The 18,515-nt window shown below is 41.5% G+C and overlaps 1 protein-coding gene and 1 pseudogene across 2 annotated transcripts in view; both read right to left on the bottom strand.

Annotated features, from left to right (window-relative positions):
- DIPK1A (divergent protein kinase domain 1A) overlaps positions 1 to 6,034 on the bottom strand; it is a 125,158-nt gene extending 119,124 nt beyond the window's left edge. Inside the window, exon 1 of the mRNA XM_081087755.1 lies at positions 5,895 to 6,034. Within this exon, the coding sequence (XP_080943881.1) occupies positions 5,895 to 5,948 (54 nt within the window). The 5' untranslated portion in view covers positions 5,949 to 6,034. The remainder of the gene's footprint in view (positions 1 to 5,894) is intronic.
- Positions 6,035 to 12,061: 6,027 nt separating this feature from the next.
- Positions 12,062 to 13,291, bottom strand: LOC308515501 (large ribosomal subunit protein uL4-like; annotated as a pseudogene). The gene is made up of 2 exons: positions 12,710 to 13,291; positions 12,062 to 12,568 (listed from the first exon to the last, which is right to left on the bottom strand). The product of its transcript is annotated as a large ribosomal subunit protein uL4-like (transcript).
- Positions 13,292 to 18,515: the final 5,224 nt, after the last annotated feature.

Raw genomic sequence — 18,515 nt, 5'->3', positions numbered from 1 at the left:
TTTCATAAATGGAGAATTTGCTAACTTTTTATGTGCAACAGGGTATGCAGGCGGGATGGAAAATGTGTATAATTTAAGTACAGAGAATGACCCTAAACTGTCTTAATTTTCATTCTTTAGGTCTTAATGACAGTGAGAAGGAAGAAGGTATTCTGAACCCAAACCAGCAAATTATAGGGCTGCTGTGTTATCAGTCCCACTCAGACTATGAGCAAACAAACCCTAAACAAAATGGATCCCAATTTGTAGAAAACACACTGCTAAAAACAGACAAATGCAGGTGTTGCAGTTACCACACCCAGCAGGCCACAGGTAGTATCACCATAATGCCTAAAAATGGTCTAAATAAGTTAACACATCCAGTTTCTGATCTGAGAGTCCGGATTCTACTGTGTTCAATGTTCATTTAGCTAAACCAGGAAGTCCTATTTCCTTGGTAAGGTTTCAAAAAAATTGCTGGAAAGAATGCAAGTGTAAGTCAGTATACTCTGGGAAGGATGCCTTGCCATGAGAAGCTTGTTGTTCAGGTAAATGTTGTTGGTTATCTACTGCAGGCAGGTCACAGCCCGCTTGGCTCACAGGGATGCCAAACAGGCAAAGAGTGTGTGAACCACTCCTCGGGAAGAAGTGTTCCCTGCACCAAAAAGCTGGTGTTGGCAGAATGTGCAACAAGAGGCAGAGAGAAGGACCACATCAATGGTATAAACTCAGTTCCTTTTTTACAGCTTTATTGAGGTATAATTCATATACCAATATCATTTATTAATTTAAAGCATACAACTCAATGTTCTCTTTTAGACATAATCACAGAGTTGTGCAACCAGAGTCAATATCGGAACATTTCCATTACCCCAAGAAGGAACTTCATACCCATTTCCCCCAAATCCTCCCAGTGCCAGGCAACAACTAATCTGTCTTCATAGATTCGCCTACTTTGGATACTTCATGTAAGTGGAACCATATAATTATGTGGTCTCTTGTGACTGGCTCCTTTCATACATTTAATGTTTACAAGGTTCATCCATGTTATAGCATGTATCAGTTCTTCATTCTTCTTTATTGCTGAATAATATTCTACTCTAAGGATATACCATACGCAGTAGAATCTTCACAAGCAGTAGAATCTCTTTTGCCATATAAACAAAGCTGTAAACAGTGATTAGGTCCCACATGAGTCCATAAATGCCTATTTATAGCTGAAAATAAATTATTAATTGCATAATACTACAGTTCTCTAAAAGTGTTATCAATTACCACAGTGATATCTGGATTAATGAAAATACTGGGAATGAAGCTCCTTTATATTTAAGTCAACTGCTTCAAATGCTTTTCCGTAATCTGTAGGAGGAAGAGACAATTAATTGCAAGCCCTCAGGCCTGAACACCTCAGGACATAACTGTTTTTTGACCCCACCCAGTTGAAGACAAACTGCAAAACTGCAAGTATACAAAGCTGGTCTCTATAACCTCCCTTTCTTCTTGCTGGCCCCTACATCTCTTCCCCCTACCTTTGAAATACAATTCCTCCTGTATGTTCCACCTCTCCCCCTACCCCCGGCACTCCCCTCCCAAAAACACACGATCTTTTCTACCTGTAGACTAATTACAGCCTCACTTTAAGTTGAAATAATACATTCACATGAAAATGTTACTTGAAGGAGACATTGATTTTCTAACACATTTATCTCCCAAGACAGGAAATGAGAATTAGTTTCCCTCAAATGAAGAATTTCCAGTAGGAACAAGCTGGTAAAGGGAGAGTTATTGTTTGTATGCTTGTTTATTGTTGTTTTTTCCCCCAAGAGACCCTCTCAAATCACAGTAAATCCACTCCATGGCAAATTGAATTTACTCAGTCCTCTCAGGGTAACAATTTTCTAGGAGGGTGGGAAAAAAATAACATTGGTGTTAATATTAATTCTGGTAGGCATGATAATGGTAGTATGATTATGTCTAAAACTACCCTTATTTATTAGAAATGCATGCTGAGATATTTGGGTAAAATGATGTGATATCTCTTATTTACTTGAAAATACTTTAGGTAGTTGTAAAGAGAATATGGAGAAGGGAAAATGAAACTAAATACTGATAATTGTTGAGGGCAGCGGATAGGTGATGAGAATTCATTATTCTTTTCTGCTTTATGTCCGTATACAATTTTCCAGAGTAAAATACTTTTAAAAGAGAGAGATAAACTGTTCTCTTCCTCCCAGGCAGTCTTTTGTGCCTTTCCTTTTCCTTCATAGCGCTTACTGTTGTCACTACATATTTCTAAGATTATTTGATTAATGTTTATCTCCCTGACTAGATTTTAAGCTCCATAAGGACCAGAAAGGTGTTAGCTTAGGTCCCACAAAATCCCTACCACCTCGCACAGTTTCTGGCATGTGACAAATATTTACTAAGTGATTGAGACAATAAAATGAGTTATATCATGCACTTAGGTCAGTAAATGCTCAATAAATAAAGAAAGGGGGGGAATGGAAAGCCAGGGACCTTTGGTTGAATGAATTCAACATTTTTACCTACATGTATTTACCGTTTACATTCACATACTTTTCTATTTAAAATGTAGTAAAGATTTACCTTCACCTAGCTTATCCTTACTACATTCATGTGATGTATTTAACTAAGAACTACAATCTCCACTTTATGAAATGGAAACTATGGAATCAAAAAGTAATAAAACTTTCTCATGGTCATAATGAAAGAGATGCACAAATGAACAAAACTCAGCTTTTGTTCATGCTTCATGCTGTTTTTAAAGGAGCATGGTTTTAGCCCTAACTGGCTCAATGAATAGAGTGTCAGCCTGCAGACTGAAAGGTTCCAGGTTCAATTCCAGTCAAGGGCATGTACCTTGGTTGCGGGCACATCTCCAGTAGGAGGTATGCAGGAGGCAGCTGATCGATGTTTCTAACTCTCTATCCCTCTCCCTTCTTATCTGCAAAAAATCAATGTAATATATTAAAATATATATGTAAATAAATAAAAAATTAAGGAGCATGGTTTTATTCTCAAGAAAAATAAAATAGCCCTAGCCAGTTTGGCGCAGTGGATAGAGCGTCGGCCTGCGGACTCAAGGGTCCCAGGTTCGATTCCAGTCAAGGACATGTACCTTGGTTGCGGGCATATCCCCAGTTAGGGGGTGTGCAGGAGGCAGCTGATGGATGTTTCTCTCTCATCGATGTTTCTAACTCTCTATCCCTCTCCCTTCCTCTCTGTAAAAAATCAATAAAATATATTTTTAAAAAAATAAAAGTAAAATAGCCCTAGCTAGTTTGACTCAGTGGATAGAGCCTCGACGGCCTGTGGACTGTAGGGTCCCAGGTTGGATTCTGGTCAAGGGCACATGCCCGCAGTGCGGGCTCAATCCCCAGTAGGGGGCATGTAGGAGGCAGCCAATCAATGATTCTCTCTCATCATTGATGTTTCTATCCCTCTCCCTCTCCCCTCTTCTCTGAAATAAATAAAAATATATTTTAAAAAATAAAAATAAGAAAAAGTAGTACTGTAGATATTAAATTAACCTTCAGTGGCTGAGAAACTGAGCAGCTATATAATAGACTCAGCTAAAAATATATTTTGACTTTGCCTAAAAGAATTTTTAAAATATATTTTTATTATTGACATCATTATAAATATCTCCCATTTCCTCTCCCCGTATTCCCCCTCCCAGCCCCTACCCCGCCCGCCCAGGTTTTCACTACCCTATTGCCCACGTCCATGAGCTATGCATGTAAGTATATAAGTTCTTTGGTTTATGTCTTCTTTTCCCCCCCAACCCCACATTGAGGTATGTCAGTCTGTTCCATGCTTCAGGTCTTATTTTGCTGGTCAATTCATTTTGTGAAATAAGCCAATCTGAGAAAGACAAATATCACATGATCTCATTTATTTGTGGAAGCTAATGAACAAAATGAATTGACCAAAACAACTTTTGAGTTTGAAGCACCTACTGGTAGAGGAAGTACAAAAAGCAGAAGATGAGGTATTTAGGTAACAGGGAACAAAAGATAATATGAAACTTGAGTAATCTGAAGGCCTTTTTAAAAAACTGGTTACTAGTAAATCGACAACTAACAAGAAAATTCATAAAGATAATAAATACAAATACCAAGACAATGTTTAAAACACCAGTCCCCCAAGTTCCCAAGTTTTAAATTTATCTCAAGTAATACCATAATCAATAAAGTTTCTGTTTAATCAATACTTTATATAGAAATAGCCTACTTAAATATCACTATGCCCCCAAATCCTTTTGAAATGCTTAAAATCAGTTTACCTTAATTTGATAACAGATAATGATGTGCACAATAAAAAAGTCTGTTCCATGCCTCCATGCAGAAATACCAACTGTTTGCCATTAATGTAAACACATATTTGCAAAACTAATCTTAACGCAGCCAATCTGAAAGCTTGTGTGCTGTAATGCCAAAAAAATGTCACATCCATATCTGTGGAGAACATGTAAAGCCAAGCCAAGCAAAGTCTAAAACAAAACCTGCCACGAAACCTAAAAGATTAAAAATAAATAGCTAAATATTTTCAGTAAAAAGAACAAAACAACGTTTTCAATAACCCAGTAAACTTATTTGGGGGATCGAATCTGGAAAGGTATCATTTTGCTCACATAAGGTACCTACCACCTGGCCTGGGTTGAATTCTAGACTGGGTTGCTCCACGTTTACTCAAGGCACACTTACTACCGGTGGAGCCGCTACAAAGACTAGGGCGCTCGCTCTAACTCCTACACCCAGCGTATCGTGGGTTGTCCAACCATGCTCCCAATCTGCAGCATGGCAGGGTAATGGTTTACACCTGCAATTTCCAAACAAAAACGTAAGATTGACTTGCCCCGTGATGGAGACTTCTCAACTCTTAAAATAATTTATAAAAGCACCAGCTGAGCATGAACTCCTGTTCCAAAATTGCCAATTCATTGCAGCCTTTTCGTGTAAGCGGTAACAGAATACTGTCCTCTGAATGCAGACAATACTGCCGACCCACGCCAGGCATTGATTTGTAGTTGTTTTCCCAATGGGGTGATGGATTTGCGCTCAGCTAATCACGGTGACTACTAGGTCCCCCTGGTGACCAACAGCACCTGAAGGCAGTAGAAGGGTTCGAAGGCACCAACTGACAGCGGGACAGAGGGTGGACCGGGAATCATGAAAAATGAACACAGGAACAGGACACATGACATGACTGAGAATAACGTTTGCGTTGCTGGGGTGTCTGAGATCGCCACCAGACACGGTTCCCTTTCCTTCTAAAAAGCAAACACCCATCCAACTCGTCCGGGTTTCCGAGTCCTGCCTCCCATTTAAATCACGGGCGAAGGGAAGACACAACCAAGGCGCTCAGCACGAGGCACACGCCGCTTCTCGGGCGCTCGGGGGAAACACTGCTGTGACAAATTGCCGTCCTTTTCTAAAATATGGAGGAATGACACACCACCTTACCCACCACCGTTTGAAGACCCAGGGCACAGAGTCGAGAACAGCCGACCTGCGGGGCCCACCGGGGAAGGGGGAGCGCACGGGACCTGGGAGAGACAGGGGCACGTCCCGAGCCCAGACCGCCGGGCCCCGACTGCCAGGGGTGTCGGGTCGCCCCCGAGTCATGTCTCGTGGCTCCTGGGGGGCCGGCGGTGCGAGGGCGAGCCGGACCGAGAGACCTGGGTTCCCGAGCCGGGCCGGCCGGGGCAGCGGTGGGGACAGGGCAGCGCTGCCTCGGGGGCTGCGGCGCCGCGCGGCGGGGAGGGCGCGCCGCCAGGTGCGGACAGCAGGGGGCAGCGGGGTTCGGGCGGGCGCTGACCCGGGGAAGGAGGAGGGAGGCGGGCCAGTCCCGCGCGGCGAGGGGGGCGCGCGGCGCGCTCGCCGCCGGCCTACCTGGAGGTAGTAGGGTTTCCTGAGCCAGGCGCCCGGACAGAGGCTCCTCGCCATGGTAATCACACATCGCCCCGCCGCGCCGCAGTCAGAGGCGGACCCGAGCGCCGGCGGCCCGGCTCCCCGCCTCCCCCCGCCTCCCCGCCCCCAGCCCGGCCGGGCCCGCCCACTCCTCCGCCCCCGCCGCGCGCGCGCTCCCCTCGGCTCCGCTGGGGTGACGGCGGCTCGCGGCCCGAGGCCTGGCCTCCGGCTCTGCTCGCCAAGCCGTCGCGGCTGTCAGACCGCTGCTGCCGACTCCGCCATAAAAGGGAGTCGCGCCTCGCCTCGGCCGACACAAATCCAACTGCGCCTCGCGCTTAAAGGGGAGGCGTGCGGAGGAGGGAGGGGGCGCCGCGGCCGCCGGGGTGTCGCTGGCTCGGCGCGGGGAGGGCCGGCCGGGCGGGGTGAGGGCGTGCGCCTCCGGGCCCGGGAGCGCCGACCTCTCCGACTGCATCCAAGTGGCCGCCGGCTCCCGGCAACCCCGTTGCGCATCCCGCCAGCCCGCCCGGCGGCACGGAACCCCCTTTGGACTCCGCTCCTTCAGTGCGGATGCGTCTGGGCCGGCGGCATGGAAATGCAAGGAGAGCTTGGGACTCTTTCCTTGGGGACGGGCTGGGTCTCCCTCGCGCACTGAGGCGGGTGCGGCTCGGGGAGGGGGCGCCTGCCGCAGCCCGAAACGCCGACCCGCGCATCCCTGAGGACGGGGCTCCTCGCCGCCAGGCCAGGCGATGCGGACAGGGCTACTCTATGCTGAACTCGCCTTGACCCCCCCCCAAATCCAGTTTGCTTCTAAGGGCCTTAATCTATTTTTAAAATATACTTTTAAAAAATCTGACCTTTTTAAAAATTTGTATTGTTTTCAAGCAGCTTCAGAGTTTTCCTGGCTCCACCCAGGGACTCTGATTCAAAAGAAAGAAAAATATTACTGAATTAAATACGGTCCCGAAGACCGGAGAGCGGGGACGTGGCACAGCTACTCGGTTCAGGCTGCATAACGCAGGGTGTGGTGTCTTTCTTTTGACAGTGAAGCCAAATAAGGGAAAAGAGACACCCTAGTGGGAGAACAGCTGTTGATAGGAATGACTCTTAGTGGAGGAAGATGTGTTTTTGCTTCTTTTCACCCCACATGCCACCTTTCATGTGATTCCAACAAAGTTTAGGTGGCCATTTAGAACCCCTTGGGGCCTGTGGCTCTGAGAAGTGTAAGTGGTTTCCCCAGAGGCAAACCTGGACACACTCTCACAGCAGCTTTTCCCTAATTCTTGTTCTGGTGCTTTACTTTTTTGAAGAGATACCTTCTTGTCCACTCCTCACCGCCCCCCCCCCCCAAACCCCCAAGCACAGACACAGGTTTTAAACCTGGGTGATATTTTACTGCTGGCAGATAAACCCATTTTTCATTGATTTTTCAGCTTAGGTTAACAGACCAGTGATTTCTGAGTAAGCTAATAATGGATCCTATTGGTTTAATTCATTCTTTCATTCATTCAAAAAATAAATATTAATTGAGCACCCAGACATTTTTTTAGTTGATCTGGATATATATATATATATATATATATATATATGAACAAAACAGACAACAAACAAACCCGCCCTTGTAGAGATTACATTTTGCGCGTGGGGGCAACAGGAAATAAGTAATAAATGTAACAAATACAAAAATCAAATAGGATAATAAAGTTGATAGGGGATATGAAAAAAGAAAACATCAATAGAGATGAGGAAGACTATAAGTAGAGCAGGTTTGAGGAGACAGATCAAAAGTTTATTTTTGAACATTTGCATTTGAGATATTTATTAGAAATCCAAGTGGTGATTTGGGGTAGGCAGTTGTACATATAACCTGCGCTTCAGGAGAGTGGTTCAAGCTAGAGATATACGAAAGATACCAGCATTTAGATGATATTTAAAGCCAATAGCACCAGACAATAGACTAGACAATAGCACCAAGGGGGTGTGTAGATGGAGAGAAGAGAACCAAGGATGAAGTCTTACAACTTCAAGGAGGGAGAAGTGAATGAGCCAGCAAAGGAGCGTGACAAGGAGTAGCCATGAAGTAGGAGAACCAAAAGTGAGTGCCTAGACGCCAAGTGAAGGTAGTGTATCAAGAAAGAGTTATTACTCCTAAGTCAATGAGAACTGAGACTTGACCATTGGATTTGGTACCATGGAGGCCAATGGTAACATTTCAATGGAGCAAGGTGTGGGGAAGGGAGAGGGGGAATTGATTGGAGTGGGTTTAAGAAAAAATGGGAGGAAAGGAATTGGAGATGACTAACAGTATAGGAAATTATTTTGAGAAGTTCTCTTACAAAGAGGAGCCCCAAAATGAGATAGTAACTGGCAGTGAAAGTGAAGTCAAAAGTAGGCTAACAGCCCTGGTCAGGTGGCTCAGTTGGTTGGAGCATCGTCCTGTACACCAAAAAGCTTTGGGTTGGATTCCCAGTCAGGGCACATACCTGGTTTGTGGGTTCAATCTCTGGTTGAGGCTCATAGGCAACCAATCAATGTTTCTCTCTTCCTCTCCCTTCCTCTCTCTCTAAAAAATCAATTAAAACATATCCTCGATGAGGATTTTTTTTTTAAAGTAGGTTGACAAAAACAAATTGGGAGAACTATTTGTTTCTGATGAGGATGATCTGGAAGAGAAGGCAGAATTTATGTAGGCGCAAGAAGAGAGAATTGTTGGAGAGGTATCCTTGAGAAGGAAAGAGAATTTGGAATCTAGCACACAAGTGAATGAATAGCCTGCAGACAGGAGCACGGACTGACTTCAGTCCATCTATGGAAACAGGCAAGCAGTTGGGCAGAAGTGGTTGTGGGAATTTGTGAAAGTTCTCTTTTGATTGTTTCCATTTTCTCAGAGACAGGAAGTAAGGTCATCAGTGGAGAAAGAAGAGGTGTGGAAGAATAATGGAGGCTTGGGGAGAGAAGTGAAGGTGTAAAATACTCATTTGGAAAGGTAAATGGACTAAGAAAAACCATCATGTGCTTGCTGAATATCATAAAGGGCCCGCTTGAATTGCTAGTGATAAATTTGAGTGGGACAAGTCAGTGTGATTGTGGTGTTTTTCTTTAAGTGATTGATTTTAGAGAGGAAGGGGGAGAGACAAACATCGATTTGATACTCCACTTATTTATGTATTCATTGGTTGATGCTTATATGTGACCTGACTGGTGATCAAACCCTCAACCTTGGCTTGTGGGGATGACACTAACCAAGTGAGCTACCCAGCCAGGGCCTGATTGTGCTTTTTTCAAAAACTCCAGCGATAATCAGCTACCAGAGTGAAGGCTCAGAGTAGGCTTAGAATTCTGTTTAATCAGGCTTTACCAAGGCAGTAAGAGCAAGGAGAGAGGAGCAAGGGAGTTGAGGATGTAAGGGAGTGGTTATGATTCACAATGGAGTTTAAGACGAGGAACCAGTGGATGTGGACAGATTAAGGACAGAGAAAAGGTGGTAGGATCAATTAATGGCAAGTCCTTGTGGGGTTGAGGGACAATAGGAGTCAGAGAACAAGAAAGAATGGTCTGGAAAGACAGGAAGTGTATAATAAGGGATCTGGATCCATTTTTTATATATATTTGCTGGCCGCTTTCACCATTCCTCTTTCCCCTGTGCCCCACATTTGGGAAAGCTGATACGAAAGCCTGGGTGCTCATTCCTTTGGTGCCAGTGGGAAGTTCAAACCATGTAAGACCCAAACCATATGAGAAAACCTTCACCCTGGTCCCACCCCAAACACCATAAAACCCTAAGGCACCTCCTTTCTCTGTCCCCTCAAGCTATATTCATGCTAGTTTGGAGCCTGCCCTGCTCTTCCCAGGAAACTTCTTTATGTGAGTGACAAGCCTTTTCATACTCTGTCGGTACATGTGTAATATCATCAGTGCTGACATCCAAACCAAATTTTAGGTGTAGTCCATCTCACTTCTGCAAGAGTTACCACAGCAACAATGGTAATTAGAGTGGGATGCGTGAGATTAAGATGAAGTCTAAGGTGGAATGAGATAATGGAATGGCAGTCAAATGGCTGAGGAGGGTGGAATATGGTACTGGAAGAGAATCAAGGTGAAGGTGTCATAAGGATTCCCTATTCCATATTGAAAACAACAAGACTTAGGACAGGAGAGGGGCTGGAAAGGATCCCAGTAGTCAAAAGCTGAAGTTGAGAAATAAGGCAAAGTGATCTATGAGTGCATTAGGTGACTACCACAATGAAGAGAGTGACAACATCAGAGGACATGAGTTTAAAAAAAAGCAAATAGTGGTCAGGAGGAGTAATTTAAGAGAAAAAAGGGAGAATAGCTTGAAAGGAGCAATGGAGAGCAAGGAGAATATCTCTTTTACCCCCAAGTCCAGTAGTGTGAGGGCCCTGGGAAGGCTGCAGGGACAACATCCACAGGGAATGAGCCAGGTTTGCTTTAGAACAAAAAGTGAAGGAAGTATTCAGGGGAGAGATGGAGGATACAGAAGGTTTTGCTGATGATGGATTGTGGATTCCAGAGGACACAGTGGAAGAGTCTTAGAAATTGGGTAGTGGTGGGAAAGCGTTCAAAATAGGTGATATGAAGAGCCTTAAGTGGGTCAGCGGGTGGGAGAGGAAGGGTGTCTGGGATTTCCTGCAGTAAGGGCTATCAACAGATAATAAGGACAGAGTTTCAGCCAAATGAGAAGAAATGATTGTTCAGTTTCCATTTAGAGTCAACAAAGATGAAATGTAGTTAAAATTTTCTTCTTCGAAAGGGGAAAATTCATTTAGATCATTTTCATTTCAAATTTGAGTTATTTCCCTTGTTATCACATGTTCTAGGAGCCTGAGAAAGAAACCTGGGGCTCAAACAGCCCCCCAGGGTCCTGGCTGGGAACATCATTGTAGGTAGGTGGACTTCCACTTTTGGTTTTAAAACCACCAAGTGTATGAGTCCCAAGAAGGATCCCAAGCATGTTGGCCTGTGGCAAAGTTACGTAGGACACATTCTACCTCTTGATAGGGACCTTTTTTTCACTCTTGTTACAGTGGCCCTGCGAATTCTTGATGTCATACACTGGACCTGCCGTACAAACATCCAAATTTACCTGGCACCCATTCTTATGAAGTTTAAAAGTTTCTGTTTTTCTAAGTAAAAGCTAATCCAAAATTTATCCATATGGTTGTGTTCAGAGGTACTAATTTGTGGCCTCTGAGTCGCCATGTGTAATGTAACTTTAGCCTCCCAGAGACAAAGGAATAACTCCATTGGCTTCAAATACATGAAATCAAGATCAGTGGTATTCAAATTTTTTGTTTACACACTACTAAAAGAATTTTGAAAAATACATGTGTCCCTGCCCTGTTTTTATAACAACATTCAATTTTTTTTTCTCATAAAATTAAATAATTATAAAGGAAGTCATTTCCAGTGTTCTGTTGTAAATATTGGCATTTAAAAATAAAATGGTCTCTCATATCTTAAGTGTGGAATATAAATGCCATGGAGATTTGATACCATTTAAAGAGTAAATGAAAAAAAAATTTCTTTAGCTATTAAATATGTAACAATGTTCCCTTTTCTTTTTAAACTTTTAAAAATATTTTTCATTTTACAATTACAATTAATGTTCAATATTAGTTTTGGATGTACAACCTTGTGATCACACACTTATTTAACCTGTGAAGTAATCACCTCGATAAATCCAGCACCCATCTCACACCATATATAGTTACTACAATATTACTGACTATGTCCCCTGTGCTGTACTTTACATCCCCATGAGTATTTTGTAACTACTAACTTTCTTCTTGAACTTTTGTAGTTCTACGTCCCTTATACAATTTTATTCTTGTACATATATTTTATGCATTTTAATCTACTATTCAACCTTCACACTCTCTGCAATAAAAATAAACTAACCTTTTTTCCCATCATTGCATCTTTGATAATTTTTTTTTTTCAAAATTAGCTGTTCAAAGTGATTTAGCCTTTACAGAATAAACAAGTTTCAGTTTATGCTGCAGGTTTCTTTTGTGGTGGGTTTCTTTTCTGTGGGCTTTCTCTCAGCTGCTGATAGCTGCAGCCTTTTTTTTTTTTTTTTTTTTTTTTATCCACCAAAGGCTTCTGCTTCCTAACAACATTATCCGTCTTTCTTACTTCCATACCACAGGCTCCTTGCCTGGAACCCTCTTCTCATCTGATTTGGCTTCTAGCGCTGCTGCTGCTTTATTCACTGGGAGCTTGTGGTGCTTGGCCTGGTGAAGAATGGTGTTCCAGCTCATAGTCTTCGCATATGGACTTAGCTTCAACATGATTCTCAGGGTTTTCGGTGGATTCTCCTTCAGGACTCTGCAGTGCATCTTCTTGTGTGTGCTTGGAGGGCTGATTGGATCTCTGGACTTTTCGGAATGCTGCTAAGATATGTATTGAGCATCTTGTGCATGGGAAAGTTGTAGTTACTCTTGAGGGAGGGAGTTTTACGTTGGGTGCCATACAGATCAGCTACTTACGGAAAGCACTTTCAGTTCAAACGCAGAAACAGCTCACATGCCCACCAGGAGCAAGTTTCAAAATGTTCAGTTTGTTTACATTAAGCAGGTAATTCCAGGGATGTTTCTGAAGGCTTTGATGATACCATTGTCTTGATGATGCAAGATCCTCTACACTAGATATAACGACAGTTTCTCATTTTGCCCTTATTAGTTATCATTTGCTGAGAGACATAGAGCTTTCTTCTTTTTTTTTTTTTACAGGTTTGGAATTTTTATTATTATTTTTATCTATATTGTTGAAAGTATTACATATGTCCCCTTTTTATTCCCCATTGACCCCTTCTAACCCATCCCTCCCACCCCCACCCCAGGCATAGAGCTTTTTTATATCATTCCAGGCCTTAACTTTTTTAAGGAGCAAAACAGCCTCCTTGGTCTTCTTGTAGTCTTCAACTTTATCTTCAACCACCAAAGAAGTTCAGGAACTTCCTCAGTATGATGACCTTTAGACATGAGCAGTGCTGGAAAGGCCGAGATAGACAGGGTAGAGCAGATGCCATATCTCTCCTGTGTTTTATTCACTCTAAGTTGCCAACAGTGCCAGGTTTTGGTTGTGCAAACATGCGACCCCTACAATAAAAGTACCCTGGCCAAAACAATGAATCCCACCACCTTGAACTCTGGGAATCTGAGCCACAGCTCTGCCAGTACCTCAAGGCTGGCAGGTTTGATGACCTGCCAATTCACTGTCAGCATAGGGCTGTCTATTTTTTTTTTTTTGCTCAGGTTGGTGTACAAAGTTCACAATATTGGCAAAGTGACATTTTTGCCAGGTGATTCCTCCTTTTGGGGGCACACAGATATTAATGGATGAGCACACGCCATGACGGGAAGAGGGAAAGGTCACACTATGGTGCATACTCATCCATTGATACCATAAATTGACATTTTAATGCCTTTTACTTTTATTTTTAAATTTTAGCTTTTGAATATGTAATACTCTCACTTGGTTCAAAAAATTAAATAAAAAGTATACATTGAGAAGTCTTATTTTCATACTCATGCCCTTCTACCTTGTCCCTGCTTTGCATAGATAATTACTTCTGTTAAATTTTAATGCCTTTTTCTAGTGCCACCGTTCCTTTATATATATAAATAAAAGCAAAACTGAATATGTATTTTTAAATTGAATATATATATTTTCCCCCTTTTCTTACATTAAAAAAATGGATTGTTACATTTTTTAAAAAAAGACAATGACAATTTACTAATTAGATTAATGAAAATATACTAATTAGACCAATATCAAATCACACTCCTGAGAAGAGCCCTTCCTTTCCCTTTCCCTTGATAGCGGGGTGGGATCACAGAATTCACCTCACATTCCTCAAGGACATTTCAGAAACCCATGGTGCTTTGAGTTCAGTACCAATGAAAGCAGAGGTTGCAAATGGCAGCCCTTGGCAGACATGTTTTTTTGGCCCAACATTTACAGATTGGGACATTTTACATAAAGGTCAAGATTTCTAACATTTTTGAAAATGAAGTGATCAGCTAACCAAGCCTTTCATTCACGCAACATCAATGAGTGGGCACTGAGTACCACCTCCTCCTCTCTGTGGGATCTGTGCTCTGCAGTGTGCCACAGTCCCCCTTCCTCCCTCATTTTCCTGCTCCAGCCCCCAGACCTTAATTATCTTTCCAGGTTGATCCCTGTAGGCATTTGACTTTGTGACCTCTGAGTTAACATCATAGTGAGTGATTTGGGAAAGTAGGCTCACTCAGAGACCTCTTTGAAGTTTTAAAATGGGAAGCAAGAAATGGGCTAGTGAAAAGAATAAAAGAGGAAATTAGGCTCTGGATTAATGATGCAGTTAAAAAGAACCCATATTGCCCTGACCGGTTTGGCTTAGTGGATAGAGCGTCGGCCTGCGGACTGAAGGGTCCGGGGTTCGATTCTGGTCAGGGACACGTGCCTTGGTTGCGGGCATATCCCCGGTGGGGGGTGTGCAAGAGGCAGCTGATCGATGTTTCTAACTCTCTATTCCTCTCCCTTCCTCGCTGTAGAAAATCAATAAAATATATTTTAAAAAAAAAGAACCCATATTTTACATGAAATTTCCCCAGGAACAGAATAGACAAATTTTATACTGTTTAGCCTACACCCACTAGATGGTATAGAGCAGTGATGGCGAACCTATGACACGCGTGTCAGAGGTGACACGCAAACTCATTTTTTTGGTTGATTTTTCTTTGTTTTTTTTGATATTTGTTTAAATATATAAAACAAATATCAAAAATATAAGCGTTTGTTTTACTATGGTTGCAAATATCAAAAAATTTCTATATGTGACACGGTACCAGAGTTAAGTTAGGGTTTTTCAAAATGCTGACACGCCAAGCTCAAAAGGTTTGCCATCACTGGTATAGAGTATTATTGGTAAGGCAAGGTGGTAACTGAATTTGCACCACAGGAAAAATGAAGTCTGTTGTAAGTCATGAGAATGTAGACCAAAATGAGAGACAGGGCCCTCTTTTATCTTCTATTAAAAGGCAAGTTGGATATTGAATAAAAAACTATAATGATTTCTTGATTTTCCACTAACACAACCATCAAACATTGTGAATCTATTGTATACAAAATGTTATAAAATGATGTTAAGAGTGTAGAAAACAAGAAAACTAATATGAAGTTGGGCAGGTATTTTCTGTGTCTGGTTTTAATATAGAATTATTCAGAATAAAGGGAATGATTAGAATTCTAAGTCATTGTTATGTCCCTAATGCCTACCATAGCACCTGGTAAATAGAAGGTAATATACAAACATTTGTTGAAGAGTAAATGAATGAATAAATGAGGCTGAAAAGTAAAAACAAAAAATATATTTTAACAATGTTCTTTTAAACTTAAAAGAATATTCAAAATCTGAAATGGTATCATAAATGACAATCTTTTTAAATTTTATTTTTATTGACTTCAGAGAGGAAGGGAGAGATAGAAACATCAACTCATCAATGATGAGTGAGAATAATTGATGGGCTGCCTCCTGCACACCCCACAGTAAGGATCAAGCCCCCAACCAGGGTATGGGCCCTGACGAGGAATCAAACTGTGACCTCCTGGTTCATAGGTTGATGCTCAACCACTGAGCCACACTGGCTGGGTATAAATGATAATCTTTATTCCATTACTTATTCTTACCAGTACTGAAGAAATATTGGTTTTTACTTATTTATTTGTTTGGTTTTTGTGGACTAGTTCCTTAAGGAAAGGAACAATCTATAATAATTTTGTGCTAGGGTTTTGTCTGACTTGAGTCATTACACTATAATTCTGGAAATTGAAATTCCGTTTAATGAAAATGTTGCACTTAAAGCCTTATATTGAGAATTCACAATAGCTGTAGCAAGTGTGTCAGAAATGATCTTATAAAACCTGCCACATGGGAGTTATTGAAGGAATTACCTTGTTATGGTGGGTTATGAACAGGTTATGAACAGTGGGATATGGAACTGTCTGAGAATATTTTCAGCCCCTGGCAATACTCTCTGGGCTTTTTATAGACAAACTGTCATTATCACAATATTCAAACAGCATCCACAATACGGTTTCACTACCCTGTTACTTGTGTGTAGAAGGCTATGCCATGCTTTCTACCAAAGGGGACAATTGCGTAGGGACATCATGCAGCAAAGAACTACCTGATAGCACTTCCACAGCACTGTTCACTGGGTGATTTATAGTGTTTTCTTCCTTTGAAGACCAGCCCTAAATGTTTCCCAATTCTCTTGAGCACAGGAATAACCATCTAAACGCAGGAAGCATCCGATTCTCTCAGATGACAGCAGGGATCTTTGAGAACCCAGATGTTTCCTTACTGATTACCCCAAGTAAAATCCAGTTAGAACTACATGATTCAGAAAATGTAGTAAGGGTTCCAACCTTCTTATATGGAGCATGTTCCTTATCATTCCTGAGTTTTTTTCTTCCTTTTTTCTTTTCTCTTTTTCAGTGTTTTTTTTTTGTTTTCATGTAATGATTAGGAGCTATCCAGAGAGGAGAAGAGAACCAGTCTTGAATATAGCCACTGGGATAGGACTGGAGCTTAAGAATACTGACATGCCAACAGGTATTTATTCAAACTATTTCAAAATATCAGGCCATAGTTCATGAAAGCAGTTGTCAATACGGGGCCCAAGGCAGCGATGTACATTGAGTCAAGTAGGCACAAAGTGAAGTTGCTCACAGGGAGATAGTACTCTGGGATTCAGATAAGCAAGTAAGTTGAAAGTGGTTATTGGAAGGTCTTGCCAGAGATTGTCAGTGTCCATAACCACCATTTGTGTGAAGGGCAGGGCTCTAAACCTAGAGGTGATCTACTGTGCTAGACAGGCAACTGGAAGATAAGTTTTGGAACAGGGACAAAGACCCAGGTCTAATTATCAGAACAGGGAGACATGGAGAGAATGTAGGATATTATCAAAGTAAAAACAGTGTCAAGGATGACTTGACCATAGATCACAGGCTGTGGAGTTGAAATTATTTCAAAATCTTTCTCAGGTGAGAAGAGGTTGAGGAATTTGCCAAAGGTCATGCTGGAAAGCTGTACAACCAGGATTTTATCACAGGCTATCTGACTCCCCACATATTTCTGCTGCTTTGCTCCATTCGGCTTAAAATAAAACAAAGATTATACAAGTATAGCTGAGAATAAATCTTTACACCAGTTATCTATTGTCCTAATGGAGAAGAAGGGGGGAAAAAAAAAGCTCCAGTGAATATGCCTCTTTTCTTAGAATATTAAGCCTCAGAAGAATAAAACAAGTCTGAAACCATTATTGTCTTTTTCAAACCTGAAAAACATATCTTGGTAAGGGCTGCAGTTGCTAAAGAAGTGCATGGATTTGCAAAACCCAGTTGTTCTCTACACTGTGTTTGAGGTGGTGGATTTGCTATTTCACCGCCACCCAACCTTATGTGGAAAAAAAGAATTCAAGTGTCCTAGTTGCCTTCATTTCCTTTAGGTTTGTCTTATTAGAGAAGCTAATGAGGAGGAAATGTAGAAGCCAAAAGGTAAATAGGAAGAAACTAAAGAAGAGTTGATTATTTGAAAAAACGTGTTGAAGAACTGTGTAATAGAATCCAGTGATCTCCATGACTGCCCAGTGCATTGCAGCTGTGGTGCGGTTTGAATTTGGGTTAACAATATGAAGGCATATTTGGACATTTACATACTATTCCGGAAAATATAGAAACGACTGGATTTGTCTCTCTAATTCCAAACAAAATTACAACTGTACAATCCTAGAGTCACATAATTCGCAAATTTTTAAGGGACAAGAGCGTTACATATTTATTTATATGAAAAATATATTGTCGATAGGGAACAGCTGGCTGTATATATGCCTTAAGAATGAACTCGCCTAAAAAAAGAATGGACTCTCTTAAATTCCTATAACCTTTCAAAAAAGAGCCAGTGTATCCCTATGAAATGGCACAATTCAATGAGATTAATTAAACACTACTTTCAAACTTGGGACACTAAAAATAAATTCTCTCTTATAAGTGTTTGTGAATGTTAAAATATTTTACCCATTTAAAAAATCTAAATTTACATGTTAAAAATTTGGTGATAAGCTAAAAACACATGTCAAAGGAACAAAATGTTCTTTATATGAAAAAATAGATATTAAGAATTAATGATCTAGCAAAGTTCTTACTTTAAATTCTTCCCAGATAATTATTATTTTATTACTTGCATTACCAGCAATAAAGTTTCTATTTGAATTCAGATCTTTTAAACTGTATGTTCTGTTTTTGCCTTCCTGAGAGTCACACCTAAAGAAGGCTAAGCAAACCCTCCCCTTTAATCTGCATTTCCTCTTTCCAAAAGAGTATTTCCTCTTGATTTGCTCCACCTTAAGCTCTAAAAATGTCAGTTCTGGGATTGTGAACAACGGTGGTGATTTGCAAAAACAGGGTTTTTTTTAGAAAAAAAATCAAACAGGTAGAGGAAGCTGGCAATGGGTATCTGCTAGGCAGTGGGCCATCAAGCATAGAAAAACAGGAGTCTAGAAGTACACAAGAACCAAAGGACAGGAAAGATCGGTGATT

This window comes from Myotis nattereri (assembly GCF_964212035.1).
Source record: "Myotis nattereri genome assembly, chromosome: 3".
NCBI classification, from domain to species: Eukaryota; Metazoa; Chordata; class Mammalia; order Chiroptera; family Vespertilionidae; genus Myotis; species Myotis nattereri.
This window is presented reverse-complemented; position numbering and strand designations above follow the sequence as displayed.